At 32.8% G+C, this 17254-nt stretch overlaps 2 protein-coding genes across 5 annotated transcripts in view; one reads left to right on the top strand and one right to left on the bottom strand.

Annotated features, from left to right (window-relative positions):
• The first annotated feature begins 215 nt into the window (after nucleotides 1-215).
• On the top strand, nucleotides 216-8426 carry LOC143056584 (uncharacterized). The gene is made up of 3 exons (XM_076229685.1): nucleotides 216-313; nucleotides 5523-6143; nucleotides 7543-8426. The coding sequence occupies exons 1-3, from the start codon at nucleotides 292-294 to the stop codon at nucleotides 7812-7814; spliced, it is 915 nt and encodes a 304-aa protein (XP_076085800.1). The 5' UTR covers nucleotides 216-291; the 3' UTR covers nucleotides 7815-8426.
• Nucleotides 8427-14233: 5807 nt separating this feature from the next.
• LOC143057866 (uncharacterized) overlaps nucleotides 14234-17254 on the bottom strand; it is a 32826-nt gene continuing 29805 nt past the window's right edge. For all 4 annotated transcript variants that reach the window (XM_076231306.1, XM_076231304.1, XM_076231305.1 and 1 more), the window contains one exon: nucleotides 14234-15929. In XM_076231306.1, coding sequence (XP_076087421.1) covers nucleotides 15751-15929 — 179 coding nt within the window. In that variant the 3' untranslated portion in view covers nucleotides 14234-15750. The remainder of the gene's footprint in view (nucleotides 15930-17254) is intronic.

Below are 17254 nucleotides of genomic sequence, written 5' to 3' on the forward strand. Positions count from 1 at the left end.
AAACCGGAGCCGGAAATAAATACAGAAGGGAGAAATTATTTTTATATGTTAAACGTCGTTAGTTTTAAGTGTGTTTTAGCGGAAAATAAGAAAAATACAAAATTGTATGGTAATATGTTATTTTATAAATGTCTGGTCTTAATATTTATTCTTTCTTTTTCAATCATTTGTTGGCGAAAACAATAAATATGATGTACCTTTGCTGATAATGAAATAAAGGCTCCCTATCAAAACAATCAAGGTCAAACAGAAAGTAAACATGTTTTCCAGGTATTTAGTGTTTTGCTGACCATGACAGCTGAATCTGCAAATGGTACTGTTGTTTTGTTTGTAAGAATATCAATAAAAACACCACACAACTGACAAGTACAATTAAATTATGTTATAGTGCCTAAAATCTTGTGTAACCTGATGTTTACTTGTCTGCATGTAGCAGGAGGGTTTCTTATCGTCGAGTTGCAAGTTGCGAGTTAAGAAAGTCGAGTTGCGAGTTAAGAATGTCGAGTTGCGAGTAAAGAAAGTCGAGTTGCGAGTTAAAAAAGTCGAGTTGCGAGTTACAAAAGTCGAGTTGCGAGTTAGGAAAGTCGAGTTGCGAGTTAGGAAAGTCGAGTTGCGAGTTACGAAAGTCGAGTTGCGAGTTACAAAAGTCGAGTTGCGAGTTAGGAAAGTCGAGTTGCGAGTTAGGAAAGTCGAGTTGCGAGTTACAAAAGTCGAGTTGCGAGTTACAAAAGTCGAGTTGCGAGTTAGGAAAGTCGAGTTGCGAGTTAGGAAAGTCGAGTTGCGAGTTAGGAAAGTCGAGTTGCTAGTTAGGAAAGTCGAGTTGCGAGTTACAAAAGTCGAGTTGCGAGTTACAAAAATATTGTTTACACCGAATTTTCAGGTTTGATTCACATTTGATAAACAAAACATGCATGTACCCGAACTTAGTTATTCCCGTGATTGTGGGATTTGAAACAGTTATATGTGATACTTATTTATAAGAGTCTCTAATATAAGTTAAGTTCTGGAAGCATTTAAAAAAATTAATGTATTCTTAATGGACGAGATCGATCTTATTTAATCCAAAGCGTTAATTTACACTACAACATAAAAAGAACCGATCTGACCATAAATTACCTTTCGTAAACAAATAATCCTAAAAATAGAATAGTAAAGGAAATTCTGCATCTCGCGCGAACTATAACACATTGCAAAATCATTGAGAAAATAGTTTGCTCATTGGAATTTCGTATGGACTTATTAATCATTATTTTGGATCATACATCACAAGTCATTAAACAAAGATATGTGTGTAGACTATCGCTAAATAACGAACGGCCAATGGGTTTGAAGATGAGGATTTGCAGCAAACAAATAGAACGTATTGATTTAGAAGATAATAAAAAAAAAACGAATCTATGTTTACTTTTCGTATTCCATCCATCATTTTTAAACACGCCGAACATGCGCAGATTTATTTTCATATCTGAATATAATATTCACCTGAAAAAAGCGATCGATCTAAGCATTTACACTTGAAAAAAGATCGATTCAAATAAGATTGATCTTTTTAAAACTACATCGATATCTGGAAGTAGACCTTTTAAGACCGATTGAAGATCGATCTTTTCCGTTTTCATTATTCCATCCATCGTTTTGAAAAAACGTGTGTTTTTGCCGCCAAACATAGGTAGTAATTTCCATGCAATCGTGAGAGATATGCACAATAAAAGTGAATTATGTGCTAAAATAAACAATGTGCTTACTTCTAATTTTTATTCCCAAATTAGAGTAAACTAAGGGGATATTTTGAATCCCAACCTTTTCAAGATTTTTATAAATGAATTTTACCGGATGCATTTAATGAAACCCCAGATGCTGTTGATATAAATGACCGCAGAATTGACTGCCTCATGTGTGCAGAGGATCTTGTTATTGTTTGTTTAGTTCCAAGGCAAGTCTTTCAAAAACGACTTGATAGTTTATCCTGTACTGTAAAATGGTGTTTAGAGGTCAATCTATCTAAAACCAAAGTTAATATGTTTCACAAACCTGGAAAACTTTTAAAAGAATATTTGTATTGCGAAAAAGATATTATTGAATGTGTTTACAATTATAAGTATCTGGGTTTAAAATGTATATTGACTTTTTAAGCATGGAAAGGGAGAGTTATACAAAAAATCACTATAAGCAATATTCAAATTGCGAACTTCATCATCTTACAATCCAAGTAATTTTACTCTATAACATACATATATATATATGACCATACAATAAAACCTATTTTAATGAATGGCAGTGAAATTACAGGAATGTTCAAAACTATCTCTGCAGCATGCCAGAATATTTATTACAGCACCTTTACATATGAACGATTTTTTAGATGAATCCAATTTAAAATATATGAAATATATTTTAGGTTAAACAAATAGTCTTCTAACTTTATAGCTGTGCTAGGAGAGCTTGATATATTCCCTTTATATTTTTCAGTTGTATTATCAATTATGAAATATCGGTTTAGAATTAAAAAAAACACAATATGAAAGATGGTTTACTATATGATACCTTTATGTGTAACAAAAATATGTTCACTAATAATATTAAATGCTTAAATTCATCCATACACATTCATTATTTTTTTTAAAAAGCTGAAATATTCATAATTTGGAAGTAAACTTTTTTTTTTTAAGCTTGACTTTGTTATCAAGTCAGTTAAGCAAAAACTTTGTTATAGTTTGGTAAAATTTTGGAACACAAAAAGAATAGATACAAAGAGTAGTAAATTAGATTTTTATTTCAAATTAAAAACTTGTTTTTCTAAAGAAATGTATCTACATGAATCTTCAAACAATTTTTTGATGAAGTGTCGTCATATGTAAAATCAGAATCAGTGCCCACGATCTCAAAATAGAAAGAGACAAGATATAAAACTTTGTATATAGCAAGGGACCATTTTAAAGGATTTGTAAGAAATGTAGTTGAAGATGAACAACATTTCATTACAAGTTGTCCAGCATGTACAAAGATGATCTGTAGGGAGATGTTTTTCAAGGAGATATTTTTCAGTATTGTTGCTAATTTTTCATATCTCTCAAATGAGACAAAATTTGTTTTGTTATGTATATTTGAGAATGTGTCTGTACATACATATTTAGGGAACTACATTTGTATATTATTACAAGTCTAGATGTTAAACGAATTGTAAATAGACAATAATAGTGCATTGACTTGTCATATCAACGATATAAGGATGAGGCTTAGAAACGGGGAAATGCGAGGCTCTGCCGAGCTATTTCCCCGTTTCGGGCCGACTGTATATGACATAAAAATATACGGTCAACACATTTTGACTGCTCAAATAGAACGAGTGCAGTATAAATGAATATATGTTACTTAACAATGATAATTGTAATGATTTTATAGTTCAGGTCCTGTCTTGAATTAAATGTATGTGACTTATTTAGAATAATATTTCGTTTCAACGTATAAAATATGGCAGTGGCAGTTTTGTCGACTCCCTTCGGGGCTATTTTACAAGCTCCAGCAGAATAGCGATGTATATAGAGTTTTGCTATTTTGCCGGTTTTAATTAAGTTAAAAATAACTTAAAATTGACAATATCAAACATGTGAACACTATATAACTCAAGTTTAAACCTAAGTGACTCAGTTTAATAAGTTACCCAATACTTTAAAAAAATACTTATGAAATCACGATGTAGCAATACTCATTTTGTACTTTCCAATTAAATCTTGTAAACCTGTAAAATGGCGCAAATGTAGTATTTACAATAGTATCTTTGACAGCTACATTTATAAAATAAAGAATAAAAACGGGGAATGAGTCAAAGAGACAGCAACCAAATCAAAAGGTCATTGGGTCTACAACATAGCGAAAAATCACACACCTAGAGGGAGCCCTGAGCAGACCCCGAAACACAATATTAGATAGATCAAGAATATAGACGCCATTCTATGCTGCTAAATATAAAGATGAACCAAAATTAAAACATATACAAGAGCAACAAAGGCTAAAGGTTCCTGACATAGGTCAGACACAAAAATGCGGCGGGTTTAAACTGGTTTTATTCACGCCCATCATTTCCCCTTCATCTCTAGCCAATGTTTAAGACATATATAATTTTAATAACCTCAATTTTGAGTGTCACTGACAAACAATAAATTTCGCGGTCCCTAACGAATCGGTATTGCCCGGCTCTGCAGCTGCCCCAAAAAGCCCACTTTAAACGAAATCTGCAGAAGGGGTGTTTTACATATATGTACTATAGTTTAGTTGCTATCTCCCTTTACGTTTAATACGACGGTGCTATGTATGAAATTTAAAAAAAATTAAACTGCAAGCCATCTGCTGTATTTCAAAAGGCTATCTGCTTCTTCAGAAAATACTATACGTAGTTATTATCTAGTCCATTTTATTTTTACAAGAGACTCAGATAAAGTCCAAACCACAAAAATAATCAACAACACTATGTACAATTCTATAAGCAATCATCATTCCAAAATGTTATACAGTTACACCAAAAAATTAAAATATTTTAGTTTACACATTTCAAGTTACGCAATTCGACCTCTGTAACTCGCAACTCGACTTTCTTAACTCGCAACTCGACTTTTGTAACTCGCAACTCGACTTTCGTAACTCGCAACTCGACTTTTGTAACTCGCAACTCGACTTTTGTAACTCGCAACTCGACTTTCGTAACTCGCAACTCGACTTTCTTAACTCGCAACTCGACTTTCGTAACTCGCAACTCGACTTTCTTAACTCGCAACTCGACTTTTGTAACTCGCAACTCGACTTTTGTAACTCGCAACTCGACTTTTGTAACTCGCAACTCGACTTTCGCAACTCGACTTTCGTAACTCGCAACTCGACTTTCGTAACTCGCAACTCGACTTTTGTAACTCGCAACTCGACTTTCGTAACTCGCAACTCGACTTTTTCAACTCGCAACTCGACTTTCTTAACTTGCAACTCGATTTTCGTAACTCGCAACTCGATACTCGACAACAAGTGAATCTCATGTAGCAGGAGGAAGGAAGCTGCCAAAGAATTAAATTGTCGATTCACCCAAATGAAAAATAATACTATTATCACAAGATCTTCTAATTCTGTTGGATATTACTTTAAATGTAGCTTTTAGACGTCAGTGGTGCATCCAGTCTCCAGAACTTTTTAAAGGGGGGGGGGGTAGGTTTATTTTTTTTCTGGGACACGTTAAAGCATCCGTAGTCGAAATAATTATGACATCTTTCAAGGCAATTCTAGTTTTTTCCATCCTAGAAAAAAAGTGTTTTGACTATCTCTGATTGACCCCCTGGATCCGCCTTTGGACATAGTCCAAAAAATATGATGTTGTGAAAATGGATTTTTTTTCTGTGACGTCAACACACAAGGAAATAACCATATAAACATGATAAATTTATACCATTTCAATAAATTCTTAAAATCTAAAAATCTGAGCCAATACTTCATCATGACATGTTCATAACACTATAATATATCTAAATTTCTATCAACAGGTCTTCAAACATTGGTTGATCCAGTTGCAGAGGATGTCAAGGTCGTTACACTTTTAAATGATTTCATAAGTCATCTCCTAGAGACGGCACAACAAAGGACACCAGATGGTATCCATGGCAACCAGAAGTTTCTGTGTCACACACTTGACTTTTTGACCTATCTGCAGTATTACTACTCACGGAATGCAGGGAATAGCTGTCTGATCTCAGATATTTTGTCTCAGTTGAGACAGTTGCTAGTCATTGTCTCAGAGACAGTCTACGTCAGTGCTTCCTCCTGTGTTTGTGTTGATGCAGTTGAAAGTGTCATCACCGTGCCAACCAAAACAAAATGTCAGCTGAGAGAATTGACAAGTCGAGTTGACAGGGTTACTAATGTGGTTGTAACACTTCAAAACTCAACTCAAACTTTTTTGAAAGAGTCGACAAAAACAAAATACCTTTCAATTTCTGAAGAGGACCATTTGGTTGCCATGACTACAAGGTCAAAGCAGGTCATTGACCTTTTAGAAGGTTGTGAGATTTTGTTGTCTGCTGTGTCAACAGGAGTTAAGGAAAAGGCGACTTCAGAAAGAAGATTCTTTAATACTTCATCTATAGCAATAGGAGCTATTTGTGCAGGTATCTTACTCTGGAAATTATGTTAAAAAACAAAGTTTATGAAAATTCATGTAAGCTGCTTTCATACAAATATTAAAACAGATATATTGTAAATTTATTTTAAACTAAATTTTTATGACAAAAATTGGTTATATGTATGAAACATTTGCCACTGGACAGTAAACAAAAACCCAATCAATGAATTATTCAACAAGTTTGAATTGCGTATTATGATGATGGGGAATACCATATAAAACTCTACAATAAACAGTCAGAGCTTGGACATAAATAAGTCTGAATCTGCTTTTGACTCATAGAGGTCTAGATTTGTAAGTTTTAGGATTTGTCTCCCTTTAATGAAGACAAAATACGACTTTGATAAGTCAAATATTGTTAAGCAAGAAATAATTCACCAGAATCAAAAAGTGGCAAATATCTACTTGTAGGAGTCGATAAGTTATCAAAATTGGTTAACTTCAAGACCCACGCATATTTATAAAAAGGTCATGCATCTAAATCAAATAATGACAACATTGAAGAACAATGCTTTGTCTTCTAAAGAAAAATATGAATGAGAGTCTAAAAAATCAGAGATAATGTTAATTAACCTTACAATGCAACCACCTGAAACCACACATAATGAGGTAAAACATCTGTGTTTAGTAAGGATGTTCAATTAGATAATTAAATATAGTTAGCTCAAGTCCTTGTGAACTCTCAGACAGGTTTTTGTTGTCATAGGTGGTGTACTTTGGCCACCAAGTACGATTAAGTTTTTTCATCAACATAAATAGACCTAAACAAGTCTGTCATTTTCTCACTTAAATAAGTCTAAAATTGAAACACATTTTTATAATAAATACATGTTTTGACTTCTTTAAGTCAAAAACAGAAATCAACTTGTTTATGTCTGAGATCTGACTGATAAATCTGACAGAAGCTTAAAAAGAGACACGTCATGTTTGATTGAATTAGCCTTAATACAGTTACACCGTTTCAGGATTTATCAGGGATTTCTTCAAATAAATATGCTTAACATCTTTAAAGGAACATCTGAAGGTGCTGGAATATCATTGAAGCACATATATACACATGAAATCATGCACAATATATTAGATAACTTACAATTATTAAATGTAAATAAGACGTATATAGTTGATCTTATACTCAAAATCCTTTGTGAACTTTTTGAGAATTTGACAGACATGCTTAAACCCAAAGAATAGAACATACATACATGTTTATGAATAGTCATTACAAAATCTGAAATATACATGATACATACTACATGTACTAACTAGACTAGACAGCAATGATATTTGAGAATTAAAAAAAAATCAATGATTGTTAACTAATCTTGTTTTCTTTGTTTTCTTTCTGTTTACCAATGTTTACAACTGCAAAATGTTTCAAATTTCAGGCCGACTTGCCTGGCAGCTTTTCAAAGGAGTTGATACAGAGCAGTTGGTAGCATCAGGGATCTGGGCAGGTAGTATTGGTGTGTCTGCTGTCGTTCTACAAGTCCCACGTCTGAAGATGTCAGATGTTCTCAATCGTCTGGAACATTGTGAAAAAGAATACGAACAAATGAAAAAGATTTCAAAGAATTGGAAGTTGTCTAGTGAATGGTCGTACTCCAGACTTGTAAGACTGCCGTCACCTACAAATGGCATTAGATTTAGCCTTAATTAAAGATAGAGGATTATTTATATAATTTTTCTTTATAGGTTGGATATATTTTCATATCCAAACAGAGTTTTGTTTTACTTAATACTAAAATACAAAACTTTAATAAAATGAGCTGATAGATATCAACCTTATCCAAGTGCATGTATACAAATATTATGTATTTTAAACATTAATTGATTTTAGATCATTTAAAGAGGAAATAAAAGATGAATTTTGGTTTGGTGTGTAGATTTTTCATATACAAGCTCAATTTTCAATTATATACAAACTTTGCATAGATATTTAAACATGAAATAAGTTAACAGATGTATTCGTTTACATAAGTATGATTTCTATTCGAAACAGCTAAAATATTAATGATAGCATCTATAGAAACATCTCTAGCTTTTATCATGTGTACAGTGGACATTATTTTTTTGTTCAAGGTTATAGTTTGAAGGAAATTCAATTTTTAGACAATTCCTTGAAGTTTTTTACCTTTGTTATTCTTAGGGCTATTCCAGAAAAAAATGTATGGGGGTGTTGGAAGGCAGTTTTTGTCAGCACCTGCCACCCAGACAATTGTATTTGAGAATTATAGTGCATTATAGTGTGAAAAGTTGCTCTGATACCCATCACCCAATGACCCATGTATTATTAATATAATGTGCCTTCCAACCCCCCCCCCCCCCCAACCCCCCCATACATTTATTTCTGGAATAGCCCTTAGTTTTTATACCTCTGAAAAAGGTTGGTACCTCATACTTTTCTATTAATACTCTATTTCTAACATTCTTAAAGGCAATCAAACAGCTTTTTCATCATAATCAATTTTATATGTTGTTTTTTTCTCTCTCAGGGCAAACCATTTTTTTTTAATAAAAAAAAGTCAACCCTACCTTTCAAAAAATAATTGATTGGTGCTGTTAATACCATGAATACTAGCCAATAACTGTTAAACTAAAATTATGCCTTTTAAATGCTCATAGCCTCATATTATCAGTATAGTATAACAAGAACAGATAACTCTTAGTGCTTTTTTGAGAGAAAAAAATCTTGGTATCTATAGAGTTGTTTCCCTTTTACCATTTGTTTGTAAGGTGATATAAATAATTTTCATGATGAGTTTTTTGTAATTACCTTTTTGATTGGAGTGTCACCAATGAGTCTTTTGTAGTTTTGGTTTGGATATTGTACACAAGAATATTTTCTTTCAAACTAAACATGATCCTGTGTTTTGAAGCTGTTTGTATAATTTTAGATACTGCTGATGTAATTATGATGGAATAAATGAAAAAATTTGATTAAAAAAAAGATACATTTTATATGAAATCTAAAATTATATAAAAACCACTGATAAATATTTTTAAGGCTGACTGTTTCTTTTCTTTTGTATTAGTAAAGTACATATCAGGATTTAATGTCATAAATTGTGCACCTTATCTTTTCTTTTGCATTTATATATTTGATTGCCATATTGCTTTTATTTATATTCAGAAAGTATTTACTATTTTTCTTGTTTTATTTACCCGGTACATGATATAATTAGATTTATTTTTGTGTACTATGTGTTTCTTTGTATGTTCAGCATGTTAAGGTTATGTTTGTTTGTTAGGTATACTTATAATTTGTGATATTTTTGCATGTATGTGTTCTGTTAATTCTTACAAATAAGCAGTGGCAGATCCAGCCATTTGAAAAAGGGGGGGTTCCCAACCCAAGACAAAAGGGGGGGGGGTTCCAACTATATGTCCCCATTCAAATGCATTGATCGTCCAAAAAAAAGGGGGGGTTCCTCCTCTGAATTCGCCACTGATAAGTGTAATTTTAAGTAGGTCAGATATTCAAACAAGGTATGATACTCAAAATTGATTTAAAATTAAAGGGAGATAATTATGTATAATGATAAAAATATATGGATAATCTCTTTTCTCAACTCTTTTTAAACATTCATGTGCAATAGAATAAGAATAATCTGAGTTACTAAGAAGCTTACATTAGATTTATGAAAATGGTTGACATAAACTTTTCAGTGATTTGTGAATATTGAAAATTGACTTTACCTCCTTGAGTTTTACAAAACCTCTCTACTTAGTTCAGCAAATTGTGTTTATAAGCTGTCATTTGTTTTCAAAAGCAAGATATTTTTTACTTTTTTAAAAGTTTTTTTTATCGTCATGAATATTTCTATTTCTGAATAGTATCTTGTTATTGTTATGCATTTAATTATACACTTTTTAATACTCAAGTCAAATCTTTTATAAACATTTTTCATAGGCAGTTGTGGCTACAATGTTGATAATAAATTATGTCATAATGTGCACAGAAATTACTGTGGGAATTTATAAATGTGACTGATTTCTAGCAACTTAAGTAAGAAAAAAGTAAAATCACAAAAATACTGAACTCAGAGGAGAATCCAATCGGAAAGTCCATAATCACATGGCAAAATCAAATGACAAAACACATAAAAAACAAATGGACAAGATCCTGACTTGCTACAGGCATTTTCAAATGTAGAAAATGGTGGATTAAACCTGGTTTTAAAGCGCTAAACCTCTCACTTTGATGACAGTCTCATCAAATTCCTATATAGTTTACAATGAAATGCAAGACTAATTAATTAATGCTAAAATTTTTAAATTTTAATTAAGGATGTACATGTACACCTCTGAGGAGCCAAATAATTTTAGAATTAAAATTTTTTTCTAAACCTGATTTTTGGGTTTATATGTCTGTAAAAAAATAATTTATGAAGAAAAAATCATATGGTGGTGCACTTCTTTTTTTGCTACGGCCTTTTGAAAGTACCAAATTTTGATAATTTTCCCATTTTTGACTGGACTAGTATATATTTGTTTAGAGGCCAGCTGAAGGACGCCTCCGGGTGCGGGAATTTCTCGCTACATTGAAGACCTGTTGGTGACCCTCTGCTGTTGTTTTTATTTGGTCGGGTTGTTACAAGCAGTGTTTAGGACTTAAAACAAATTTTCCTTTTTGCTTCAGAATATCAATAGCTGACATACTTGGTTTGTACCTTTTTACAAAATTCTTCATTCAGGAATAAAATCAAACACTTATTTTATTAAAATATAGACAGAGGAGGCATCACTTATGTAGGGATCACGTATGCATGTATAAATTAATTTTAATTAATTTCTAGAAAAAAAGATAGTACGAACCTCACATATTACCAATGTTATTTCAACTGATCGGGCGGAGTTTACGTTTTAATTTGCATAAGGACAGTCTATTTGAAGATGTGTGTGATAAGGATGATTGCTGTTATAATTATAACTGATTTCTAATCACCTATCAGTTTCATCAAAGCAATTTACAAAAGAATGACTGGACACTTCATTGATGAGTTTATCCTAAAACACCTATCTATAGATGGACTGGTTTATTGTGAGCGAATCGGTTAAACTCCGCCCAGTCAAGTGAAATAAATGGAGTAATACATGTAGATGTAAGACACCTATTTTACTGCTCATTAATTTTAATAATATTTAATTTATTTGTTTTTTCTATGTGTTGAAATGATTTAGAATATTGTTTTTTTATGGCATTTATTCTATGTTATTATTATTGTTATGGGTATGTGGAAATTGTTATTGTTACATTTGAATCAAATTGTATATCTTTGATGTCTGCATTTGTTGATTTTAATATGTTATGTTTTGAAATGGTTGTGATTGTTAAGATAGTATTGAATATGGATACTATGAAATTATTAATATTTGTAGGTGCCAATATTCATGGATCTAGGAGTGTGGATACTTAGATATTTGGTTTAAATATAAGACGAATACAAGCCTATATGCAATAAGTATTTTGTTGAACAGTAAAACCATTGTTGACCTTAACCAAAAGATGCAGGAATATAAGTGTCCTACGAATACTAATGTATTCTCAGTATATCTATTGTTGATTTTGATATGGCATTTATTTATTGTTAGTTGTTACATATTTAATCGGAGAACTACTTGCATATTGTGTAGTATATAATAAAATGTTTGTTAATATTTGATTGTTTTTGTCTAGCATAACATTTAAAAGTGCAGTACATATCTGTGTCAAAATATAGTCGTATACAAGTTTTGTAACCTGAGTTAATAAGGATCCTGAAGTATATATTGGAATGCACATACAATTGGTATATAAGTTGAAATTCATAGAAAATTTAAAATGGAGAATTAAATGAGGAACATGCGAAAGAAACAACAACCCGACCAAAAAGCAGACAACAGCTGAAGGTTGCCAATGGGTCTTCCTTGTATCTTTTGGGATGACCATACATTGGTTAATGTAGGACGATATAAAGTTGGCGTCTAATGGGAAGAACATAATAGTTATTAAAGGTACCATTATGATTTAATATGCATGACGCTCGTTTCGTCTACATAAGAATTGTCGGTTACGATCAGATCAAAATAGTTATAAAACCAAACGAGTAAAATATTGAAGAACATTGGAGACCCAAAATTCCAAAAAGTTGTGGCAAATACGGCTAAGGTAATCTATGCCTGGGATGAGAAATCCTTAGTATTTGAAAATTCTTATCTGTTGAGATTCATGTGAAATTGGTATCTGTTGAGATACATGTGAAATTGGCATCTGTTGAGATGTATGTGAAATTGGTATCTGTTGAGATGCATGTGAAATTGGTATCTGTTGAGATACATTTGAAATTGGTATCTGTTAAGATGTACATGGAATTGATATCTGTTGAGATACATGTGAAATTGGTATCTGTTAAGATGTACATGGAATTGATATCTGTTGAGATGCATTTGAAATCGCTATCTTAATTTTGAGATGTACATGTGATTGGTATCTTTGAGATGTACATGTGATTGGTATCTGCTGAGATGCATTTGAAATCGGTATCTGTTGACATGTACATGTGATTGGTATCTTTTGACATATACATGTGATTGGTATCTGTTGACATGTACATGTAATTGGTATATTTTGACATGTACATGTGATTGGTATCTTTTGACATGTACATGTGATTGATATCTGTTGACATGTACATGTAATTGGTATCTTTTGACATGTACATGTGATTGGTATCTTTTGACATGTACATGTGATTGGTATCTTTGATGATCTATTGAGATGTGTTTGAATGTCCCTTTGGTATCTTTTGCCTTTCTTTTGTTATAACTTTTGCTCGGGATTTGAGATGCACATTGGTATTTGTTGCGATATACGTGTATTTTTATACGACCGCAAAAATTTTAATTTTTTGGTCGTATATTGCTATCACGTTGGCGTCGTCGTCGTCGTCCTGCGTCGTCTTGTGTCGTCGTCGTCCGAATACTTTTAGTTTTCGCACTCTAACTTTAGTAAATAAAGGCAACAGTAGCATACCGCTGTTCAAACTCATAAATCCATGGACAAAAAACAAAATCGGGGTAACAAACTAGAACTGAGGGTAACGCACCAAACATAAGAGGTGAACAACGACACAACACTACAATGTAACACACACAGAAACGGACCAAGCATCAGACAAAATCCCACGAGAATAAAAAATATAACATCAAAACCAAATACATGAATATGGGATAGACAAGTACCGTGACACGTCTTATCGCAATGTGAATTTACACTCAAAAATAAGAGAAAACAAACGACGATACGTTAAAATGTAACACACACAGAAACGAACTATAATATAACAATGGCCATATTCCTGACTTGGTACAGGACATTTTTAAAGGAAAAAATGGTGGGTTGAACCTGGTTTTGTGGCATGCCAAACCTCGCACTTTAATGGCAATGTTAAATATAACATTGAAATGACAACATAATATTACAGGACTACAATACAAATAAATAGGAAAACGTGTTAGACAAAGAAACACATGATTAATGGATAACAAAAAGCATCAGGTTTAAAATTCTATACGCCAAAAACGCGCCTCGTCCACACAAGACTCACCAGTGACGCCCAGATATAAAAGATCGAAAGTGAAAAAAAGTACAAAGTTTAAAAAAAACTTTAACCTGAAGTGGGACAGACGGACGAACGGACGAACGAACGGACGGACGGAGCCACAGACCAGAAAACATAATGCCCATAAATGGGGCTTAAAAAAGCATCACTGTGTTTGTATTTTTAGATTATTTACAAACCATGACATGTGCCAACAACAGTATAGATCATATTCTTTGTGTAATATATGCAACTGTACATACAGTTTTTGGTTGAGTTTGTGTTGCTTAGTCTTTAGTGTTCTATGTTGTGTCTTCTGTACTATTTTTGTCTGTTTGTCTTTTTATTTTTAGCCATTGCGTTGTCAGTTTATTTTCTATCTATGAGTTTCACTCTCCCTCTGGTATCTTTCGTTCCTCTTTTGAAAGTATGATTTGATATGATATGATATATGATTATATATATATGATTGTTATTTATTTGCAATGAACAAATAATCAGATTATATTTTATTTCTAAATTTTAATGATAGCAATGTATTACAATACTTGACAAATATAGATAAATTAACAACCACTTCTGAAGTTGTCGATGTAACAGGCACAATAAAAAGAGGTAATGAGTTGTTATTCCTGGCACCTTCTACTCAAACATCAATAAAACACAGATATACAATAGACAACTTTCGAGTTCGATGCATTTCCGTCAAAAACTTTGGTTTTAGTGAACGCCATTCGTGCGTTTAGGGGCATCGTTCTTCCGTTCCTATGTTGAGCGAGTTGTTGGAAAACTAAGATATATTGTGTGACGGTATTGCTTCCTGTAGAAAACTTAGTAGATACTTAGTCAGCCGTAAGCGGTTGAGCTAGGGAAGTACTTCTTTAGCTCAGTCGGTTAACGCGCTGGCTAGTAACACAGAGGTCCCGGGTTCGAGTCCCGGTGGAGACAAGCAATTTTGCTCTCCGGTTACATTGGTGCCCAACAATAAAAACCCACGGTTAGAAGAAATACCTAGCCAGGTAAAAAATAAATATAAAAAAGATGAAGATATCATCATTATAGAGTATAATGACTCTTGAGGTGGGGGAAATGTTACGGGATTGCTTCCCTTAGAAAACTTAGTAGATACTTAGTCAGCCGTAAGCGATTGAGCTAGGGAAGTACATTTTTTTTTAGCTCAGTCGGTTAACGTGCTGGCTAGTTACTCAGAGGTCCCGGGTTTGAGTCCCGGTTGAGACAAGCAATTTTGTAATGAAATTCATGCTCTACGGTTACAATTGCATGAATTATTCGGCAAATTGATTCTCATAATTGACAATCAGCACTGCTGTCATTAGGGAACTGCAATTAAGTACTTACAGAACAACATTATTTCGAGTTTATCCTGCACAATGACAATCACTAAAACGCTTGATGGACGTTAAAAGTGAAGGGATACAGGCGATCCCTTCTATCTGGTAAATAAAGTCATCAAGACGCGCATAATTGACTTGTTTTTTTGCGGTGACGGTCAAACTTGAAAGTGGTCTATTGGTTAATAGTCATTGCATTAATATTTTATGCATGCTTAGTGGGAGTGATCCCAAATCTTTTCATATAATTTACAAACAAAGCATAACAAATATCACCTATTGCATTTGTAATTTCACAACGGTCAGCTGACTGCCAATACATGAAATAATTTGCCTTTTTAAATCATACACAATCTGATTAAAACACAGAGAACCTGTCCAGGCTTTGTTATAATAATTTAAAATACTCCAATCGACTTTTTGTTTCAGAAACCTTTCGGGATCCTCTGAATTTGTCGAAACACTGCACACCTTTATAAATCTGAAAGCTTAAATTTCATTGGCTGGTTTGATAATTACCAGAACTAAAAGTAAAATTTGTTCTAATCCATGAAAGCAAAGCCTGAACACGTGATCTGTATTTTAGTCTGTTAGTAATTGAAATCATACAGATCCTTACATTGACTCCTTAAAAATGACATTTTCATTGTCAAGATTTATTTTATAGTAAATTCTCTGAATTTCTGTTATCTTCACTAAATAGCTGAGTATCATTTTTACTGTGTACATGAACAGTTATTCTGGTAATGTCACTTTCCTCTTGACCATCAGGTACATTGTCCATTTGAATATCTGCATTGAGTGGTTGAGGGTCAACACTGCATCCGCTTCCTACACTTCCTGAAAATCAATGCACATAACGTTAAGGATATGACTAATTGTTTTGTTTATAATAATGGAATTCTCTACTTTTGAAACCATGTTTAATCCACCAATTCTTACATAAGGTAATCCCTGTACCACATCAGGAATATGACAATTTTGTTCCATTCGTTTGATGTGTTTGAACATTTGATTTTGTCACTTGATAAGGGATTTTCTGCTTTGAATTTTTCTTGGGGTTCGGTATTTTTGTTATATAACTTTTGTTGCTCTTCAACTTTGTACTTGTTTGGCTTTTTAAATATTTTGATATGAGCTTCACTGATGAGTCTTATGTAGACGAAACGCGCGTCTGGCGTACTAAATTATAATCCTGGTACCTTTGATAACTATTGTTGGGTAATAAATCTAATAGTTCGACCAAATTGAATTCTTTAATATGAGCAACACAACGCTAGTAGGCCTGCTAACCCCTCTGGAGCACATGTGATCAACGCTAGCAGGGCCTGCTCACCCCTCCGGAGCACATGGGATCAACTGCAGTTTTTGATATTTTTTCGTGTTGCTTAATCTTTATTTATCTATTTTGTGTTTTGTGTACTATTGTTTGTCTTATTCTTTTTTTATCCATGGCGTTGTAAGTTTATTTTCGATACATGGTATCTTTCACCCCTCTTTTTTTAAATATTCCGAAGCAATGTCATTAGAAAATATTCATGTGAGTCATAAATAAGTAATATTCCACTTTGAAATATAGCATAATCAATTAAGAAAAAAGTAAAAATACATAAATAACTTCGAGGAAAATTCCTTAATTAAATTGCAAAACCAAAAGCTCAAACACACCAAAAAATGGATAGCAACTGTAATATTCCTGACTTGGTACAGGCATTTTCTTCTGTAGTTTTTAAGCCAGCTTTACATTTCACTTCTATGACAGTCACATTAAATTCCATCATAAAAATGTCAAAAATAGGGGTACAACCGTGAACATTGTGTAATATCTAATAAAGATGCACAAACAGCATATACACAAAGAAAAACTGAAGGACAAAAATTCAACAATTTACTATCGCATATTAACACAATGTATACAAGTCATAGAGAATTCTGGAAACAAAATCCACAAGTTTTCTTTTTAATGATAGAAGGGTTATATTCCAAAACTATAAAAGAGGGACGAAAGATACCAGAGGGAGAGTCAAACTCATAGATAAAAAATAAACTGAAAACGCCATGGCTAAAAACAAAAACACAAACTCTCAGGTGCTCCAGAAGGGTAAGCAAATCCTGCTTCGCATGTGGCAACCGTCAAAATGCTTATGTTATTACAAATCCGGTAA

The sequence above is a fragment of the Mytilus galloprovincialis genome, chromosome 13, assembly GCF_965363235.1.
Source record: "Mytilus galloprovincialis chromosome 13, xbMytGall1.hap1.1, whole genome shotgun sequence".
Taxonomy (NCBI): Eukaryota; Metazoa; Mollusca; class Bivalvia; order Mytilida; family Mytilidae; genus Mytilus; species Mytilus galloprovincialis.

Coding starts and splice junctions, on each gene's coding strand:
- LOC143056584 (XM_076229685.1), top strand. CDS start 292: ATGACAGCTGAATCTGCAAATG. Junction 314..5,522: donor GACAGCTGAATCTGCAAATG/GTACTGTTGTTT, acceptor TTCTATCAACAG/GTCTTCAAACATTGGTTGAT. Junction 6,144..7,542: donor AATAGGAGCTATTTGTGCAG/GTATCTTACTCT, acceptor TTCAAATTTCAG/GCCGACTTGCCTGGCAGCTT.